This window comes from Rhyacophila brunnea, unplaced genomic scaffold, assembly GCF_057557595.1.
Source record: "Rhyacophila brunnea isolate RB1 unplaced genomic scaffold, BYU_Rbru_1.0 scaffold_17, whole genome shotgun sequence".
NCBI classification, from domain to species: Eukaryota; Metazoa; Arthropoda; class Insecta; order Trichoptera; family Rhyacophilidae; genus Rhyacophila; species Rhyacophila brunnea.
In genome coordinates, this window is record NW_028232827.1 from 12,467,236 (window position 1) to 12,485,988 (window position 18,753).

An 18,753-nucleotide genomic window follows, 5' to 3' on the forward strand; every position below is an offset into this window, starting at 1 on the left:
ATAAAAGAAATAACAAAATAATATTTCAGGGTTCACATAAAAATTACAATAATAGGAAATTAACGAGTGCAAATGAATGTTAATAAATTATTTGTTTCTTCATATTATAAATAATATATTTTACTGTTGAATAGGTGGAATGTTGGAATCTTATGGACGTCCTGGAAAGCTGTTTAGTGCCGTCATCATCGAACAGTTCAAGAGAATAAGAGATGCTGACAGATTTTGGTTCGAAAATGTAGACAACGAGTAAGTTTTATTTACAAATGCTCATTATCATTGTGTACCTACTATAAATTTTACATTCAGGTCTAAACAATCGAAATGTGAATTTTCAGCGTATTCACCGCAGAAGAAATAATTGAACTCCAAAAAGTCACTCTCTGGGATGTGATTGTTAACTCAACGGGAATTGCGTCTGATGAGATTCAACGGAACGTCTTCTTCTGGAAAGATGGTAATCCATGTCCTCAGCCTTATCAGTTGAACGTGTCACTCCTCGCCCCATGCAAATACCTCAAAGGATATGATTATTTTGAGGTAAATGATATATTCATACCATTTCTTTTCATTTATCAAAACTTGGCTATGGGTGCACCAGAATACTGTAAAACACTGATATAAAGGAATATAGTGCTTCAAAATAGCATGAACAGGATAAATGAACAAATAAAATTATTGGCCATGTAAATACCAACATAATAGCACCTGTACACGTGCATAGATTTTCTGGCAGCAATAGTGTGTATTTTAGACTATCGTGACGATAACTGTTTACACGTAAAAGTGCTGACTGTCTCTCCAATCTCATTCTTCAAGAGTAAACGAGACGCGATGTTGTCACTTTATGGTGCTATTTGAGGTTGTGAAAATTTGTAAACGTTAAAATGCTCTGCGCTGTGTAGTTTCGTATTTTTTCCAGCAGGTTTGCCACAATTGTTATACTGCGTATGCGCCAACGTCGTGCGAGTTGCAACTATCGCATGAAAATTCAGAAGCTTCCAAACTTTTTTGATTCATGCATGCAATCTTGCAACTTACATGACAATAGGTGTTTACATGTGCATTTTCTTGTTATGGCTGCGTTATACGGCGTATAAACGGAGTATTAGCCACTAGATGTCAGTATAACAAATTATTTAGATTTCAAAAAAAATATCATGAGACATTTTTAATACCTACTACAAAAGTTGTTCTTTTCAGGGAAGCGAATTAGCTTATATATACATCTGCGTATTCCTTGGATTTATACCGATTCTCTGTGCTGGAGCTGGATATGGTGTAGTCAAATTACAAAACTCCAGAAGAAGAAAGCTCAAAATTAAGCAGGAGGAATTGAAGAATGCCCAGTATTGCAAAGGTAAGAGAGAAAATGTATCAAGATATGACTTTTTTTCTATCTTTCAACCGACAAAATTATTTCAATATTGATATTAGTTGGAAACCATACTTATTCTGTACAGTCAAAATAAGTTTGTTTTTAAGATTACTGTTTCCTACCAACTGACATTTTTACATAATAAACAAAACAATGTTTGTTTATTTAAATTATCTTTTTTGCCAATTCCAATTTTAAATAACAATATGTTCTTTTGTTTGACTTAACTGTCAGAATTATTTTCAGTACAGAATTTGATATTGTTATACACCTTATCTTATCACTGCCAGCCAATTTTTACTAGGTGGACACTACTTGTAGGCCAGCTATTTTTAGAATAAAATAAATCCCTTAAAAAATATAAAATAGGAACAGAATGATAAATATTTGTGAAAACTTACCAAATCAACATGTTTCTCGAGTTTATCGTGAATATTTTCACACTAAATGACAAATATTATTTAGAGAATATACACAAATAGTTTATTCATGACATTTACTAGAACCCGCGAGTTAACTCATCCGTGGCCTGATGCGACATACATGCTTTGGTGAGTTAACTCGTCCGTGATCGTCCCAATCAAGACTCGTAACTGGACAAAATCTGACTTTTGCGATATTTCAGTTAGTAGGTTATAAAACAAAACTCTAGTGAAAATTCAGGACAACAATGATTTTTATGGCTAAAAAGTCATCTAACTATCAAGTGAAAAATGATTTCAAGTTATACACATAAGTACCTATATTTTTTATAGCAAAATCACTGTTTTTTTAATTTAAAACAAAATACAAATTCAAAAATCTCTTTGTTACTTTCAAAAGAATTTTTTTAATGAAAATATCCATCCATGCACAAAACAGTTTTTTTCAATCTTCGAATTTATGACGATGAGCAGATGCAATTTCCTCATGCGTTCATTCATGCTTAAATTATTGTTCCACTGTAGTATTATAATTTTGTTTCTACTTCTGGTTTACAGGGTCAGTAGATAAGATGGTTGTGAGAGAATGGCTCCATGCGCATCATAAGAGGCTGGTCAAGATTCGCTTTGGACCGGAACAAGCATTGCACATGGTCGACAGGAAGGGAGACAAACTTCGAACGATATCATTCGCTAATGTCGACTGCATCAATGTCGAAGAAAGTATGGTGAGTTATTATTCGCAATAGATTTTTATACATGTAGTATATGAAATGTCTGGAATTCAAAGGTGACCTCGTTTAAAACCAAATAGCTACCAGCTACCACCAATACCACACAGTGGCGCACCCAGGGGGGGGGCCAAGGGGCCCTGGCACCCCCCAAAAATGAAAATTATCAGAATAATTTTAAACGTTGAAATTGAAAGCCAATAAACTATACCTTTGGGCTTAGACAAATAAAAACACGGCAACAAAAATGATTTGTATTAATTCTCCAGCACCCTTTTTAGAAAAATTTCTTAGATTTTAATTTCTAACACAAAAATTTCGAAACACTAATGTCAGGTTTTTCAAGAAGCCCAATCCCTAATGGAACTGTCAAAAAATTTTCGGTCTCCACCCGAATTCCGGAGTGGTGTAGGTCATGGCTGGGGAGGGCTGACAGGGCTCTAGCCTGAGGGCCCGGCGTGTCGGGTTGACCAGATAAGTGAGATAAACACACATCATAAATTAGCTTCAATAGGCGGCGCTATTATGCTTCATGGCCATGAACATTTTCAATTACTTATATAATTGTGCAATATATTTTTCGATTATTATGTGTCGATACTCGACAGCTCCATTATTAAAGTAGATGTATTTAAAATCGCCAATAATTCACTGTATAAGTACCCTTAATTTGTACTAAAACACAATTTAAAAAACGTTAATGTAGTGTTTCACACTGCCTTTAATCTTAGCGGTAGGTAGGGGGCCCGCCAAATATCCTAGCCTGAGAGCCCATTTCAGGATTTGGGGACCATGGTGTAGGTACACCGAGTGCAATAGACAAAAGACCGATAAACGAGAAATTAGGCTGTGAAGAAGAAAAAGAGTCTATAGGACTAATTTACATTCTCCTCCTTGGGCCCCCCCCAATATTAAATCTTGGGTGCGCCACTGATACCACACCACCAATTCATCCATTATATCTTGATATCCTCAATGATGAAATTTTTTAAACTATTGTGCATCAACAACAGGACGTGTCGACAGTTTGAGGCATTCATAAAACCTAATGCATTCAATCTAAGGCATGCGCTAGATTACTTTGTGTTTGAAAACATAAGTGTGTACTTAGCAAATGCCTTCTGATTGACACTTGCATTCTGACAGATTGTTTTACAGTCGTGAATAAAGGCAACTTACTAAGATTTAGTCAGAGTGACCATATACTGAAGTTCGAGAACAGATGCTTGCTGGAGATACTGAGTGTGCGGTAATATGACTTTAATGCTGCAATTACATTATATCACGTCACATACTGTCACATGCTGGTACGGCAACAAATTTAGTCTATGGTTTCGTCATTCCGCAGAATATTTTTAATGCTCAATATCTCTATAAATTCAATGATGGAGAGTGCCAATGTATTAGTATTTTGAATTATTATTCATTATTCATGCTAACTTCAATTAATTTTAACAGTTTCTACGTGTGCATATGTTAAAATTACTTGGGATATTGCATCCATAGATAATATTTTGAGCAGAACCCAACCTGCAGACCATTGATAATAGATAATAGTTTAATAGAAAATCCACAGAGAAAACTACTAAAAACAAAGAACATGCGAATAATTTTTTCACGTAGCGGCAGTTTACTGTGAAAGCACATCACGTGATCATAATGTATTTGAACCTTAAGAGTAACAAAACGATTCTGGTATCGAAGAAGGACGCTAAATACCACATACATTGGATACTGGCAAGGATTCTTGGAGGTGCCATACGGTACCATACCTACCATATACTCCAACTAAGCAGCAAACAAACTAAGAAGAAGATGAAAACGACATGTTCTGGATGTGATACTAATTGATTATATTAATTGCAGGAAACCAACAGCAAGCGTCGGCCATTGATAATGCTGAGAGTCGCCAAAGAGCATGATCTTTTACTGGAGCTGGATTCTCTGGCCTCCCGAAGGAAATTCCTCAACAAATTAGAGTCCTTCCTTTCGGCTCAAAAGAAAAACTTAAACTGTATTCAGGTATGTAGAGGTTCAAACATAATTATAACTAAGATATTAATGTTCGATGTAGAAAAAATTACAAATCAAATATGTAATAGTGGATCTTCAAATTCTGGGCACCCCATTATACTTATCATATAACATGCCTCAGTCAAAATAATAACTAAAATTTAATATCAACTCATAAAATAATCGCAAAGATACGGTGTCTTCATTCAATATCACTGAATATTTTCTGAAAGACTACTTAAATAAAATTATCACAATGGATTTATTCTCAGAATTTATGGAATCCCCGAATGTGCTTTATTTGATTCAAAAATGAAATTTTATGACGTTTAATAATAACTTTGAAAAGAAAGATCTATTTTATCTCAACCAACAGACACATTTGAAACATCTTCAATACATACTTCAACAAACAGTAGGTATGTACTGTATCCATTATAATAATATATCAATTGACACGTGTGAGCCGATATATTATTTTAATCGTGATTGTTTGACCAAAGCAGACTGTTTGATTTTTGTTTAAATTGGCGCAGTTTTAGCAAGATGTGTTATCTACCGGCAAAAGCAGTAACATAAACAATTTGATTTCAGATATGTGAATTTACCTTTACTAGGCTTGTTTTTTTTGAGGCGGAAGAGCGTGTTGCAACCTCGAGCCACGTCAATAAGTTAAAAATCAATTCTATAAACGTGTTTAATTACATAATAAATGTGCTTTGATGCACCTAATCAATATAAATGTCTTTGGTGGAACCTGGCCGTAAATGAAATACCTATTATCAATTACTTACACCTCTAATCGTGACTCTGCCCAGTTCCAAGTACCATAACTACAGTGCCACAGTACACAATAGGATTCGTACCTAGAATCTACTTAATTTTATTATAAAAATATATAATTCCAATTGAGATAATTTATTAATTACTTGCATATTTAAACTGCATTATCATGTGTCATGAAATTCCATCACTACAAATGAACACGTCTGATCACTATATAGATAAACAAGCATTTTTCCCCAATTATTGCTTGATTTAGCAAGATAAGATTTATCCTAGCCTGTTAGTTATTTGCAGTCTCCAGAAAACAGAAAGTTTGGTTTGTAGTGTATGGAATTTTTTAAGATTGTTACATTGTCACGTCCTGTTAAAGTAATTGACGTTTGATATTTCCGTTCCAGGCTAACCGAGATCACATATTAGCAAAAGCAGAAACTAGAGAAAGGCGACAAAAGAGACTAGAACATTTCTTCAGAGAGGCTTATGCTCTCACCTTTGGCTTAGCTCCCGGTGAAAGAAGAAGAAAGTCAGATTCTCTGATGGAGAGGTAAGGAAACTCACTTATAGAACACTCACGGATCCTTAAAGAAAGACCTAGAACTTCCACCATAATAGTGTTATTAATAATTATAATACATTATCTAGACCAGTTTACCCAAAAAGCCATAAAATCATCCAAACTTGTGATGGCTTTGAGAGGCTTTTTGACGAACAAATGGATGTGTATCCAAACAAAGATCGTCAATATACTAGCGAAGATTGCATGGTTGAATATTGAAAGGATGTTAGATAGATGAACGTGAGCTAGAGTAGAAAACATGAATGACATGTCAGCCCTCACATTACAGTGTGTAATGCGCTGGTCTTTCATCCGAGGGCTCCGGATTTGATCCCGGTGAGGTCTTAATACATTATTTATATTATCTTCCCATATCTGGGTGTTTGTGATTGTGTCACTTATATTATTAACTACTACTAACTAACTGTTATTGGGTCTTATGGCCTGATGTAGTGTTATGAAAAAAATATATATATTTTTAATATTACACTTTTATCACTCTGTGTACAATATTTGATAAAAGGATTCATTCAAAAGTCAAAAAGAATGTTTCAACATATAATTTTATTTAATTTTTATCTTATTTGATTAGAAAATTTCCAAGCCCAGTCTTGCACGATAAAAAATGTTGTTAGTAGGTATGCAGCAAAGTAAGATACTACACGCAAGACCAGGAAGACCAGGAAGTTGAGAAGATAAGAGAAAACCTATGCGTCTATGAAAATAATAATGAATTTATTAACACTAATGCTTTAGTAAAAGAAATACCACTAAAATAACTCTAATGCTTTAATAAACAAATTCTAGGTGTCTATTGTAATGAGAACATCTTTATCAAAAAGTGAATTCGCAAGCGCACTAGGAATGAAATCGGATGCTGTATTTGTTAAGAAGATGTTCAACATTGTGGACAAAGACCAGGATGGAAGAATATCTTTCCAGGTAAGATAGATTTAATTTCATTAACGTATGTTGTGTATAATAATGAAGATCACAGAAAATTTACCACTGTAGACAATAATTATTGATCACAGATCAAATACAATGTTCATTATTTTATATTTTGGTTCCAAAAGTTTTGTACCAGACAACTCATTAAATTGCCTGAAACTCTAATTCTTTAAAAAACGAAAAGGCACAGTCTAATATTCTGTAGTGTCAAACATTACTTTTAGTGAAACGCAGGCTAAAAAATTCACCAATTAGATAGAGCTATAGATGAATATCATATTCGTCGCGTAACAAAATTGAAACGTAGCCACTTTGAATGGAATAGGTGGATAGATTTGTTGGAGAATGTAAGGATGTTCAAAAAACTTCTGATTATAATGATAGTTTCTAATGTTTTAGTTATTACTCCCGTATGGAAGTAATTATTTTTTCATAATTCTTTGCAATTGATATTGTATGTAGAATTTTGAAAATTTTTAGTGCCACACACTGTCTTGAAACACAAGTCATAGAGCGCTGACTCCATGTACCGCAACCACATTACACAACTAATGATAATAGCCCATTTACACATGCATGAAATTTACTGGCGGCAGTACATATTGTCGCAACCATAACGCCAAAATGCAAATGTAAACACGTATCATTACGGCGAGATTGGCGAGACAGTCAGTACTTTTGCATATAAACAGTTATTATTGTGATAGTTTAAAATACACACTATTGGCGCCAGAAAAACCATGCACGTGTACAGGCGCTATTAGGCTATAAAGCGAGATAGTTCATTCTTATCTACCTTAAGAATGAGATAGAATCATCAAAATGTGATGGCAGTAAAATTCAATCGTCAAACATACAATAAATTTAATACTCAATTCTCATTTTTTATATTATTATAACAAGGCAAATCTAAAAATATTCTATTTGGTTGTAACACATTAAATTTGTCTGTTTGCAGGAATTTTTGGATACAGTAGTGTTGTTCTCACGTGGTAAGACTGAAGACAAGTTACGAATCATCTTCGACATGTGTGACAACGATAGAAACGGCGTTATTGACAAAGGAGAGCTCAGCGAGATGTTGAGGTCACTCGTGGAGATTGCAAGAACTACCAGTCTCAGCGATGACCATGTCACAGAGCTTATTGATGGCATGTTTCAGGTAATTTTATGTTTAAAATATCATGGGACAATAGATAAGTTCAATAGGAACATGTTTCTTCCACACTTTAGTGTATGTCATGTACAACCGAAGTTTTAGGAATTTCTTCCTGGAATGCAATACAATTTTGAAGAGAGCATCTTACTCGTTACAGAGCGATATATAATACATCTGATAGGGTGTGGAAATATAGTGGATGGTAATGGGAAAGCAAGTATGTAATTTAATAGCTTCAATCTCAAGCCTTATTGAACTTGGTTCTTAAGTGGACATGACGGTTTTGCCTATAAGCTCTGAAGGCTTGGCCTAACAGAATCTCCTACTTGATTATGTCGAGAATTCTAGAATGCCAATCACATCCTATGGTAGTGTCTCCATATTATGATGAATGAAAGTGAACAGCTTCGTCAACTTACATAAAGTTTGCAGCATCTTCTGGTGAGCGAAAAGATCTCTTTTCACCATAACTTGACCGTGACAAATTAAATTAAAATATGAATTACGCACACTCTTGTATAATATGCTGAGCAACATTTTGAGTAATTGCTCCTAGAATACTCTCAGCACAACTTGAAAGGGTGCCTAATGTTTGTTATGCCATAGTATAAGTCTGTATAATAGATAGGTATATGGTGTATAGTAGAGGAAAAAGTAGGCTTCTGTCACTCCTATAGTGATGGAAACAAATACATATTGTGATATTATATTTATTAACAGTCTCAATTTTTTGTCAAAAGGATGCCGGTCTGCAACACAAAGATCACCTCACATACTCTGACTTCAAGTTGATGATGAAGGAATACAAGGGAGAGTTTGTTGCCATCGGCTTGGATTGTAAAGGAGCGAAACAGAACTTCTTGGATACCTCGACCAACGTCGCCAGAATGACCAGCTTCCATATTGAACCAGCAACAGAAAAACGAAGGTTGGTCTTAACTACAATGATTATTAAAATCTAATACCGGAAGAGTGTCAGTTGGAGTCAGGGTGTAATAGTGTACTGATAGGTATGGGTTTACGGAGAGTGTTGATTTATACTTTTACACTTATTGAAAACACTGATTCAGGGACATTACGTAAGTATATTTCGCTTTACAGGAAACAATTAATTATTAATAACATTTGTAATCGTAGGCTTTGGCGCGAAAAAGGTAGCGAATCGTATTTAGAGGCGACGTAAGGGCTCAACGGGGGTAGTTAGCCGACTGACCGTACCCACTTCTTGACCCTCAGTCCCCTCCGAAACAGATAACGGTAGCCTTGTGTTTCTTTGTTTAGCTGTGCGTGCATCTTGGTCTAGCTTCGACTCGTTTACAGTTACAATAAATATGATTATATTCCAAACTCTATCGATTGGAGTATTCTTGATGGGGGATTTAGGCATTAGGGTATTTGGTAACAGTACCTACACATGGACAGTTATACTTAACGGTTCTATGCCTTCAGCGAGTTATCTTGCTCTATGACGCTGTGATCGACAGGCCGCAAATACAAATTTCGCAAGTTATTTCGTCCGTCTTTATAGTAAAATTACTAGCGACTGTCGATTGATTTGCAAAATCTAAAAAATTAAACACACAGTAACGTCTGTTTGAATAATTATGAAATACTTAGCCCCAAATTATCGGTATTAAAGCGATTGTAGTAAGCTTAGCGATAGCGAGCTTTGCTCTACATTCAACGTGTGTCGTTAAAAATCTGCTGCCTGTCAGATACTACTCTATAGTAATATCGTGAGGCATAGAAAAGGTTAAAGGACTAGGCTACCACAGAGAAAAACAGTAGGTATAGGACGTAGCTTATTTTTAAAATACATACGTAACATAATAGTTCACGGAAGGAGGGGCTTATAATTTTATTTTGGCCAAATGCGACTTACTGATAATATAAAATTAAATGATCAATTGAAATTGTGTATTTTTCAAAATACCTATTTGATTGGTTAATTATTTTAGGAGTTAAATTAAATTTGCAAGTGACAGCCTTTATTACTAATTTATATTTTTACGGTGTATATTTATCTATTATTGATGGACCATAGATGGTGCTAAGTAGTTTGTTTTTGATAATTTGTGGCCAGTACAGTGGCATACTGCTTAGATTGTTGACAAACTTATTCTTTTATTATTATTATTATTTTTTCGACCATGTCCGATCCTAATAGGATCATAATATGGGCCTCCACAGAGTAGAGGTTTGTATTAACAGATTTTGTTTTTTACGAGAAATGGATGTCAGCCACTTGCTCAACCTATTAGGTCCATACCCTGACTCACACACAAATTGAAAAACAATATGTGTACTAGCCAGACCCAGGATTCGAACCTGAGACCCACGGCGTGATAGTCCAATGCTCAAGCCGCGCGACCACCGTGGTTTATTATCAGTAATGTCTTATCCTTGGTTTACAGATTCTGGATCATGACAAAATGGGACAGTCTGACCACATTCTTAGAAGAAAACCGCCAAAACATTTTCTACCTCTTTGTCTTCTACGTCATCACGATTGGGCTGTTCGTGGAAAGATTCATCCACTACTCATTCATGGCAGAACACCTAGATCTCAGACACATCATGGGAGTTGGTATCGCTATCACACGAGGATCTGCAGCCTCGCTGTCCTTCTGTTATAGCTTATTACTACTCACCATGTCAAGGAATCTCATTACAAAACTTAAGGTTGGTATAATTATCTACTTATGTAATTACGGTTCGTTCATCCCAAACTGATTTTAAAATATATTTTTTATGCCACATTTACTCTAACATGTGACATGTGCCAAGAATCTTTATAATAAGTGGAATCACCTGAGTATGATCAGATTATTTTATAGTTATCAAAAAATTTCCCAAGGGATAAATCCCAAAAAATAAATAGTTCCAGACAATCTTAATTCAATACGGTATATTATGTATGACCACGACGATAGATTTATATCTTTCGGTGTTGTCTTTAAACAACTACTCTTCCTTTCTAGCTATGGTGACCATTCGTTCCATATTTTAGAGCACATTCTGTTATACGCTGCGTCCTTTGGATTTATTCTTTCGAAATTTTACATCTTTCATTTCGACATCTCTCAAAATTTTGTCAAAAGTTTGTAAAATAAAAAAGTGGGTAGCCGAAAAATACTGCACATAGATTGACACGAAAGATATCTCTTACCAAGTTTCGATTCTAGTCAATTGGCAGCGTAGAAAAGCTAAAACAAAAAAATTTTCTTTCAATTGGTTTCTCAGAATAATATGCATTTTTAGGATGCCATGAAAGATTCTTTATTATACAGAAAGGGCAAACAAGTTTGAAAATCACTACTTTAACTCACTAATTTACTATTACCACGTCATATAAATGGCGCTGAAATATAAAATTTTCTGCTTAACAAAAGCGTGACTGATGCTCTATTTGGGGTTAAGATTATTTTTTGATGTGTTTAGGAAAAGACAAAATTGCTTGACTGTTGGCATAATGTGTGACTTGACTAAAACTGTTAAGTTATTATAAAAATCTTACTCAGACATGGACACTGATTTTAATAATAAATTATGTCGGACATTTTAGTCAGTATTGCATACCTATTAGAATTTTATTTATACCTACATGATAATGTTTTTGTTTCAGGAATTCTCTATTCAGCAATACATCCCTCTGGACTCCCACATTCAATTCCACAAGATAGCTGCCTGCACCGCCCTTTTCTTCTCTCTTCTTCACTCTATCGGCCACTTGGTGAATTTTTACCACGTGTCTACGCAGCCAATTGAGCACTTGAGATGTCTCACCAGAGAAGTCCATTTTACGTCAGATTATAAGCCAGGAATTACTTATTGGATGTTTCAAACAATTACAGGTAAACATACATTTCATTCATACTATTTTTACCAATATCCCACCAATAAACACAAAAATTATTGTAATTGGAGAACTGAGGATTAAAATAATCCAACTGCATAGGCGACCAAATTGAGTCAATCGACTTTAAAGTTTAATATGCTGTTATAAATTCCACAAAACTGTTTTCAATGGTCAAATATTGATTTGTTTACTCCTACTTTTAACCGCACTAGCGACTTCCGGTTATTGCCTAGATCTTCTTCTCAGACAGTATGTGGTAATTTGATAGCAGCTTCTAATTAATCTTTTATTGAAATGTCACTCACTCCTTGCTTCAATTCATTTTCAGGAATCACTGGAGTTCTCTTATTCATAATAATGGTGATAATCTTCGTATTTGCCCATCCGATCATCAGAAAACGAGCTTACAGTTACTTTTGGCGAGCGCACAGCCTCTATGTTCTCCTTTATGCCTTGTGTCTGGTTCACGGACTGGCGAGGTTGACGGGGGCTCCGAGGTTTTGGATTTTCTTCGCTGGACCGGCCATTATTTATGTATTAGATAAGGTAAATTTTCATCTTAAATTAACAAACTTGCGTACTTATTTATATTTAAAAATTGTATTGTACCAATATATTGCCACTAGTTGAAAATACTGAGCGTTAAAATATTTTTTACAGGTTGTTAGTTTGCGTACCAAATACATGGCGCTGGACGTCATCGAAACCAATTTGCTGCCATCTGACGTTATCAAGATAAAGTTTTACAGGCCACCAAATCTCAAATATCATTCTGGTAAGTTAACATTTTCACATACGTTTGCAGTGAAGGCTCTGTTTTTGAGTTTAACGAGATGATACCCGGTAACAAATAATTGTATCTAATACAAGCAATGATATATTTATCGTAATTATTGTAATCAGGATTTTCTTTGGAATACGTCTATTTTGCAGTTTCATAGGGTGCAGGTAGGCTGTTAAGATCTGACATAAATAGTGCACACTAAACTTTGTCAGTCAAACGTATTTGCTTTCATTGAACTAAGACTACAATGTGTAGATAGTGTTTGTTAGTTTTTAAAATTCAACTAAACCCTGCCTAATCGAAGCCATAGTTGAAAATAATCAAAAAATATTCATTTATCGATAAAATATTTAAAGTTATGCCATTAAACAATACATTTTCGATATTTTATAGATAGAAGAAAATTTTTTATCGGTTATGGTTTGGTTATGCAGGGCTTAATGAATTTAAAAAAAACTAACCAACACCATCCGTAATTCAACGAAAACAAATTTTATGACTGAAAAAGTGTGTCTACTATTTTTGTCAGATCGCACATAACATACCTAAATTACTATTATGGTTTGGCTTAGGTAGGGTTTAATTGACATCAAATACCTATAATGAACAATATTTCCAGGTCAATGGGTGAGACTTGCATGTACTGCATTCAAGCAGGAAGAATTCCATTCATTTACCCTGACTTCAGCACCACACGAAAACTATTTGAGTTGCCATATAAAAGCACAGGGTCCATGGACGTGGAAGTTGAGGAATTACTTCGATCCCTGCAACTATAATCCTGAAGACCAACCAAGAATAAGGTAAAAATTTATTATATTATTATTTTAATAGTCTAATGCAGTAGTATTTGAACTGTGACACCAATATACCCAGGTACGTCACTAGCTGTTTGAAAATTTTAATAATTTTGGAGAATCTTAATATAATTCGTGATGTATAACCATGATGAGAAATCCCATTGTCGCACCAGGTTGACCTCCAATGACCCATGTCATGACCTCCAATGTATCCTCTCATATAATAAAATTCTTTTTGAAAAACACTTATCTTACCTTAGCGTACTTTCACGAAAATAGTTTGCAGAAGTTTTAAATGGAATTAAGATTTAAATAATAAAATGTCAATAAAAGAACTATTTGAAAGAGAATGAATCCTTGGTATTGAAAAAATTGATAAGGCTAGCATTAAAAAAAAATCAAACTGAAAAGGGTCACAATATTTCATCTGTATAGTGAGGATATGAAACTAGATCATACTCGATAGTTCGGAGCAGTCGAAGACTGAATTTACAGTTTTGAACATAATCAAAAGTTCAGCCATTAGTCTCATTGTGTTTAGTGTGAATAAATTAGTTCCTTCCTTCCTTCATTAACCCTGTCACAACTCAGCGTTGGAGCATAGGGCAAGCAAAAGTTTGCGCCACTTCCCTCTGTCCATTGCCAACGCATGTCTCAGCTTTTGAGGTTTGAGAATCAATGTCTCACCAGCCCTCGGTGATTGAGCTAATGGCTGGAACATGTGTTCCGGATGCCACACAGAGATTAGTTACCCATTTCTAATAAATTACTATAGACAAACAATGATAATTGATTATGTATATTATTTTCTTTCATCAGGATCCAGGGACCTTTTGGAGGAGGTAACCAGGATTGGTACAAGTTTGAAGTGGCCGTGATGGTTGGCGGAGGAATCGGAGTCACGCCATACGCCTCCATACTCAATGATCTCGTATTTGGTACCAGCACCAACAGATACTCTGGGGTTGCCTGTAAAAAGGTAAATTATCTCTTCAGCCATCGAAAGAAATACTAAATTATATTCCTTTAGTGTTACCTTCACTATTTGTTTCCATTCCTAAGAATATAATAAATCAAAATTTCTTATTTGTAGTAATCTAATCTTATTAAATTTGAACAGGTATACTTCCTGTGGATATGCCCATCGCACAAGCATTTTGAATGGTTCATTGATGTATTGAGAGACGTTGAGCGGAAAGATGTCACAAATGTGTTAGAAATTCATATCTTCATTACACAATTCTTCCATAAATTTGACTTAAGGACAACGATGCTGGTAAGTACTTTCATATATTACATAATTTATTATCAATTTTAAATGCAGTCCCATTTATTCCTCGTTGTTTGATGGTCCTATAGTAAAAAAAATCAAGTCTGGCCCTCTGCACTGGGCCGGATCTATCCTTGAAGAGACCCTGGGATATTGGGGGTTTAAAAATATATACAGTTGAACTTGCTTATTACGATCACGGAAATAGCGAGATCTCGGATATAATGAGGAAATATTCGTTGACATTTTAGTTTATGGTTTTCTCTATATATTCATTCACTTTTATAACGAGCTACTTCTCGGGTATAGGTACCGAGGAAAACTGTTAATCTGTCGATCGTTTAAAAACAACATTTTCGACCCTAAGCAATAAAATCCGACCGGGCAGTTAACTTGACTTTAACTTTGTTAGTTTTTAACTTTAACTTAGTTAACTTGACGTTAACCAGACCGATTCCGCCGGGATCGGATTACGATTATGACACTAGTTAAGTGTCTAAGTACCTAATTGGTGTTTTCGCCGACAACATTGAAAAAGTATCCACGCATATGGTTGAAATTGCATGTAAAAAAATCCAAGCTTTGTGACGTCAGTAGGTACCTACCAGCGCCGGCGGCTCAGCATTTCATTACAATAAACGACTTCTTTTGTAGTTTATGAATGCCATGTTTGTTTCGGGGATTTTTACGATGGTTTTCAGATTTTTTATGTTCTATGGCTTAAATAGAACGTGGCGCGAATGTTATATAAGGAGTTATGCTTATAATGAGCAAATTCAGTCGGTCATATCTTCCTCGTAATAACCAAGTTCGACTGTATTAAAACTGAACGTAGTTATGCAAAATGTAGCCAGTCCACAATAATGTCGAGCTGAGATAATGGCACTTTAGTAACAACATGATTGTTAAAAATGTATGTAAAATGTAAAATTGTAAATAGTATTTTATTTCAAGAATAATTTTTTTGCAGCTTGGCTATTTTCAGCAGAATGTAAAGAAAACCTTCTCGCATCTGATCTATATCATATCTCATTTTTTGTTTTTTGTGGACTGGCTACTTTCTGCATAACTATGTCCAACTTACTTTACATATTAATTTAACGCCATTTCTTTTTTTTGGATGAAAAATCACATATTACAAAAGATGTTCAAAAAACCTTCTTCCGTAGGGATTGAGCCTAAATGTACGAAAATTGGGCAAAGATAACATAATCGCTATGCTAAATGCTAAATTTCTCCAAATTAAAACTATAGAGGTATTATAAAATTATGTAAAATTATTACTCTCATAATTTCACCGACCAAGTGATAGGCCTCCAAAATTATTAATTTATAAAAGATTACTTTGTTTACAATCTTTCAACCCTACCCTTAAATTTTTTTTACAGTATATTTGCGAGAATCACTTCCAAAGACTATCCAAGATGTCGATGTTCACAGGATTAAAGGCTGTCAATCATTTTGGAAGGCCGGACATGTCTTCCTTCCTCAAATTTGTACAGAAAAAACATAGCTACGTGAGTACATTTTTATTACATAATTACTAACAAACCATTTTCTTGCTCCAAACAAATAGGTGAGGAAGAAGGGGGTGGAATATTTTTGACGAAGAGGGGTTGTCGGATGTTGGGGGATGAACACTGATTTTGCATAACTGATTTAGATAGTCGACATTATAATGTTAAGTACAATAGTCTGTTACATAACGTGTGTGCGGAGAGAAGTATCAAGTTAAGAACTAGTATTATTAATTCGACACTGAGGTCGCTACCGATTTCAAACTCTGCATGGGGGAATGAACTTCAAATGTCCGGGGTAAGTATCGAAAACGTTGCGAATTGACTTTAACGATCAAACATGGGGTTTGAAGTCGATCCAGATGGATGCCGTCATAAAAAAGAGAAGTCAGTACCTAATAATGAAATTGAGAATGTCGTTATAATAATATTCTTTACGTTAGGAGTGTTCATTGATCGATATGGTCTGTTGGTCAAGAATATTCATTATCAAATTTATATCTATCAAGAAGTTTATTAAATTTGTGTAAGGCAATAAGATACCTACTTTATTAAAAGAAACATTGTTTCGAATCGAACAGATGGCAGTACATATAATATTTAAATAGTTTCCAAAGAGTTTCAATTTTTTTTTCATAGAAAAAACTCACGCTGACCGCTGACTATATTTAGTTTCAAATATTTCAGATGAAAAATAATGGATTTAATTTTTACTATTAATTGTCTAATTTAGAGAATATGTACAAAGAGATCATTCAGGCTTTCTAGCAATCAAATATAACTCGATGTGGCTTTCAATTTTATCATTTTTTTTTATTTATAATTGACAAAAAATATATAAATTATACGACTATTATTTTTCTCCAGGTATCAAAGATTGGAGTATTTTCCTGTGGTCCACGGCCGCTCACCAAAAGTGTGATGTCTGCCTGCGAGGAAGTCAACAAGGGTCGAAAACTTCCCTACTTTATCCACCATTTCGAGAACTTCGGATGAGCCTTCATAGGCGGTGCTAAATTGATTCAAGAGTCTGATAAAAAATGTATTTTACTTGTATGTACTCAACTATTGTAGGTACTCAAAATAGTGCTGGGTGAAATAGTATGGGTTGACGATATTCCTCTGAAGAAAACATCATCGTTGATGGTCGATGAAATATAGTGATAATTTTTTTATCTGTAGTTTTAATCCTCTAGTTGCCTAATTTTTTATTTATTTATTAACCTGATGAAAGTTTTATAAAAGAAATATTTACAGGACAACGATGAATGATTTCAATTCTTCAATTATTAGCTGGTAAATAAATTATAATGTGTACTTTTAAAAACGATAAACATTTCTGTACTTACTTAATACTTTTACCATAAATAATATTATCAAAAAAGTGGACCTGTCAAAATTAAAGTTACACAAAACACTGAAAAATAGACAATATTTTCAGTTAAAAAGTGTTTTCATAATTTTTTGTAAGATGTCTCTAACCAACACAATCTCTTCTAAGATAATATTTATTAGGTACTGTGCAAAGATGTAGAAAACCTCCTCCTTATAGAGATAGAGCCTAAATGTATAAAATTGAAGCAAATAAAAGGACCACTTATCCACATCTATAAGTGACTTCGCTTTGCTCGTTCATTTGCAGAAACCTTCACACTACTGCTATGACATTTGTTTGCCAATTTTCACAGCATATAAAAAGACAATCCATCACTCGAGTAAGTAATCATAATTCATATAAAAAATGGCCGCCGTTGTGTATGTAAGACAATTGGAAGGCAACTGAGTGATATTAATATTTGTGGAGTTCATGCGCTTGCAAAATAATTTCAATTGTCATAACAGAAATAACATAATTATTATAAGACTCCTTCTATTTATAGTCCAATTTCTATGGTACTGTGCTACTTTATCTTATTTATAAGTAGATCATGCTATCGAGGATTAATTAAATCATTTTTTTTTTATATCTGGATATCTATTTTTAATACTAATATTCTATGAAAAAAAAAATATCATGTTCAAAGTTTTTCACCTATTAGGTTGTATAAAGTAGCTAAATCTAACAGGTGAGAGGTCTTATGAGAAATATAATATTATTAGAAAATATTTTAATTAGACAACAAAATTAGGAAAAATTATCAAAAGATCTTTCACTTCAGTGTAAATAGTAAAGACATAAATATTTTTTTATGGTGTGAAGTTAATAAATTAAATTAAAATTATTTATAAGCAGATTATTTTATATTTAAATTTTTGTAAAAAAATCTATAAGTACTTAATAATTATTAGAATTTATCATACTTGCATAAAAATTCCAAAATATTATTTAAATAATTTAAAGAAATAAAATACTTAATAACTATTGTGATATGAAAAAATCTAATAAATATATTATTATTATAAGTTAGATTTATCAAAGATAATATTGTATTATAAATAATGTGAGGAAGGTTTCAAGGTTGTTGAGTGAAAGAGTAATTATTAATTGTTTGAAAAATGGAAAAAAATTTTCAAATAATTTTATTTA

General features: G+C 33.8%; 1 protein-coding gene across 1 annotated transcript in view; it reads left to right on the forward strand.

Annotated features, from left to right (window-relative positions):
* The window catches only part of Duox (dual oxidase), a 247,583-nt gene extending 229,357 nt beyond the window's left edge, over positions 1-18,226 (forward strand). Inside the window, 19 exon segments of the mRNA XM_085945005.1 lie at positions 135-249; positions 339-540; positions 1,204-1,360; positions 2,359-2,528; positions 4,398-4,553; positions 5,729-5,858; positions 5,861-5,874; positions 6,694-6,828; positions 7,796-7,999; positions 8,737-8,924; positions 10,411-10,678; positions 11,622-11,850; positions 12,184-12,401; positions 12,516-12,630; positions 13,259-13,442; positions 14,259-14,418; positions 14,560-14,715; positions 16,098-16,226; positions 17,094-18,226. Coding sequence (XP_085801131.1) covers positions 135-249; positions 339-540; positions 1,204-1,360; positions 2,359-2,528; positions 4,398-4,553; positions 5,729-5,858; positions 5,861-5,874; positions 6,694-6,828; positions 7,796-7,999; positions 8,737-8,924; positions 10,411-10,678; positions 11,622-11,850; positions 12,184-12,401; positions 12,516-12,630; positions 13,259-13,442; positions 14,259-14,418; positions 14,560-14,715; positions 16,098-16,226; positions 17,094-17,222 — 3,059 coding nt within the window. The 3' untranslated portion in view covers positions 17,223-18,226.
* Positions 18,227-18,753: the final 527 nt, after the last annotated feature.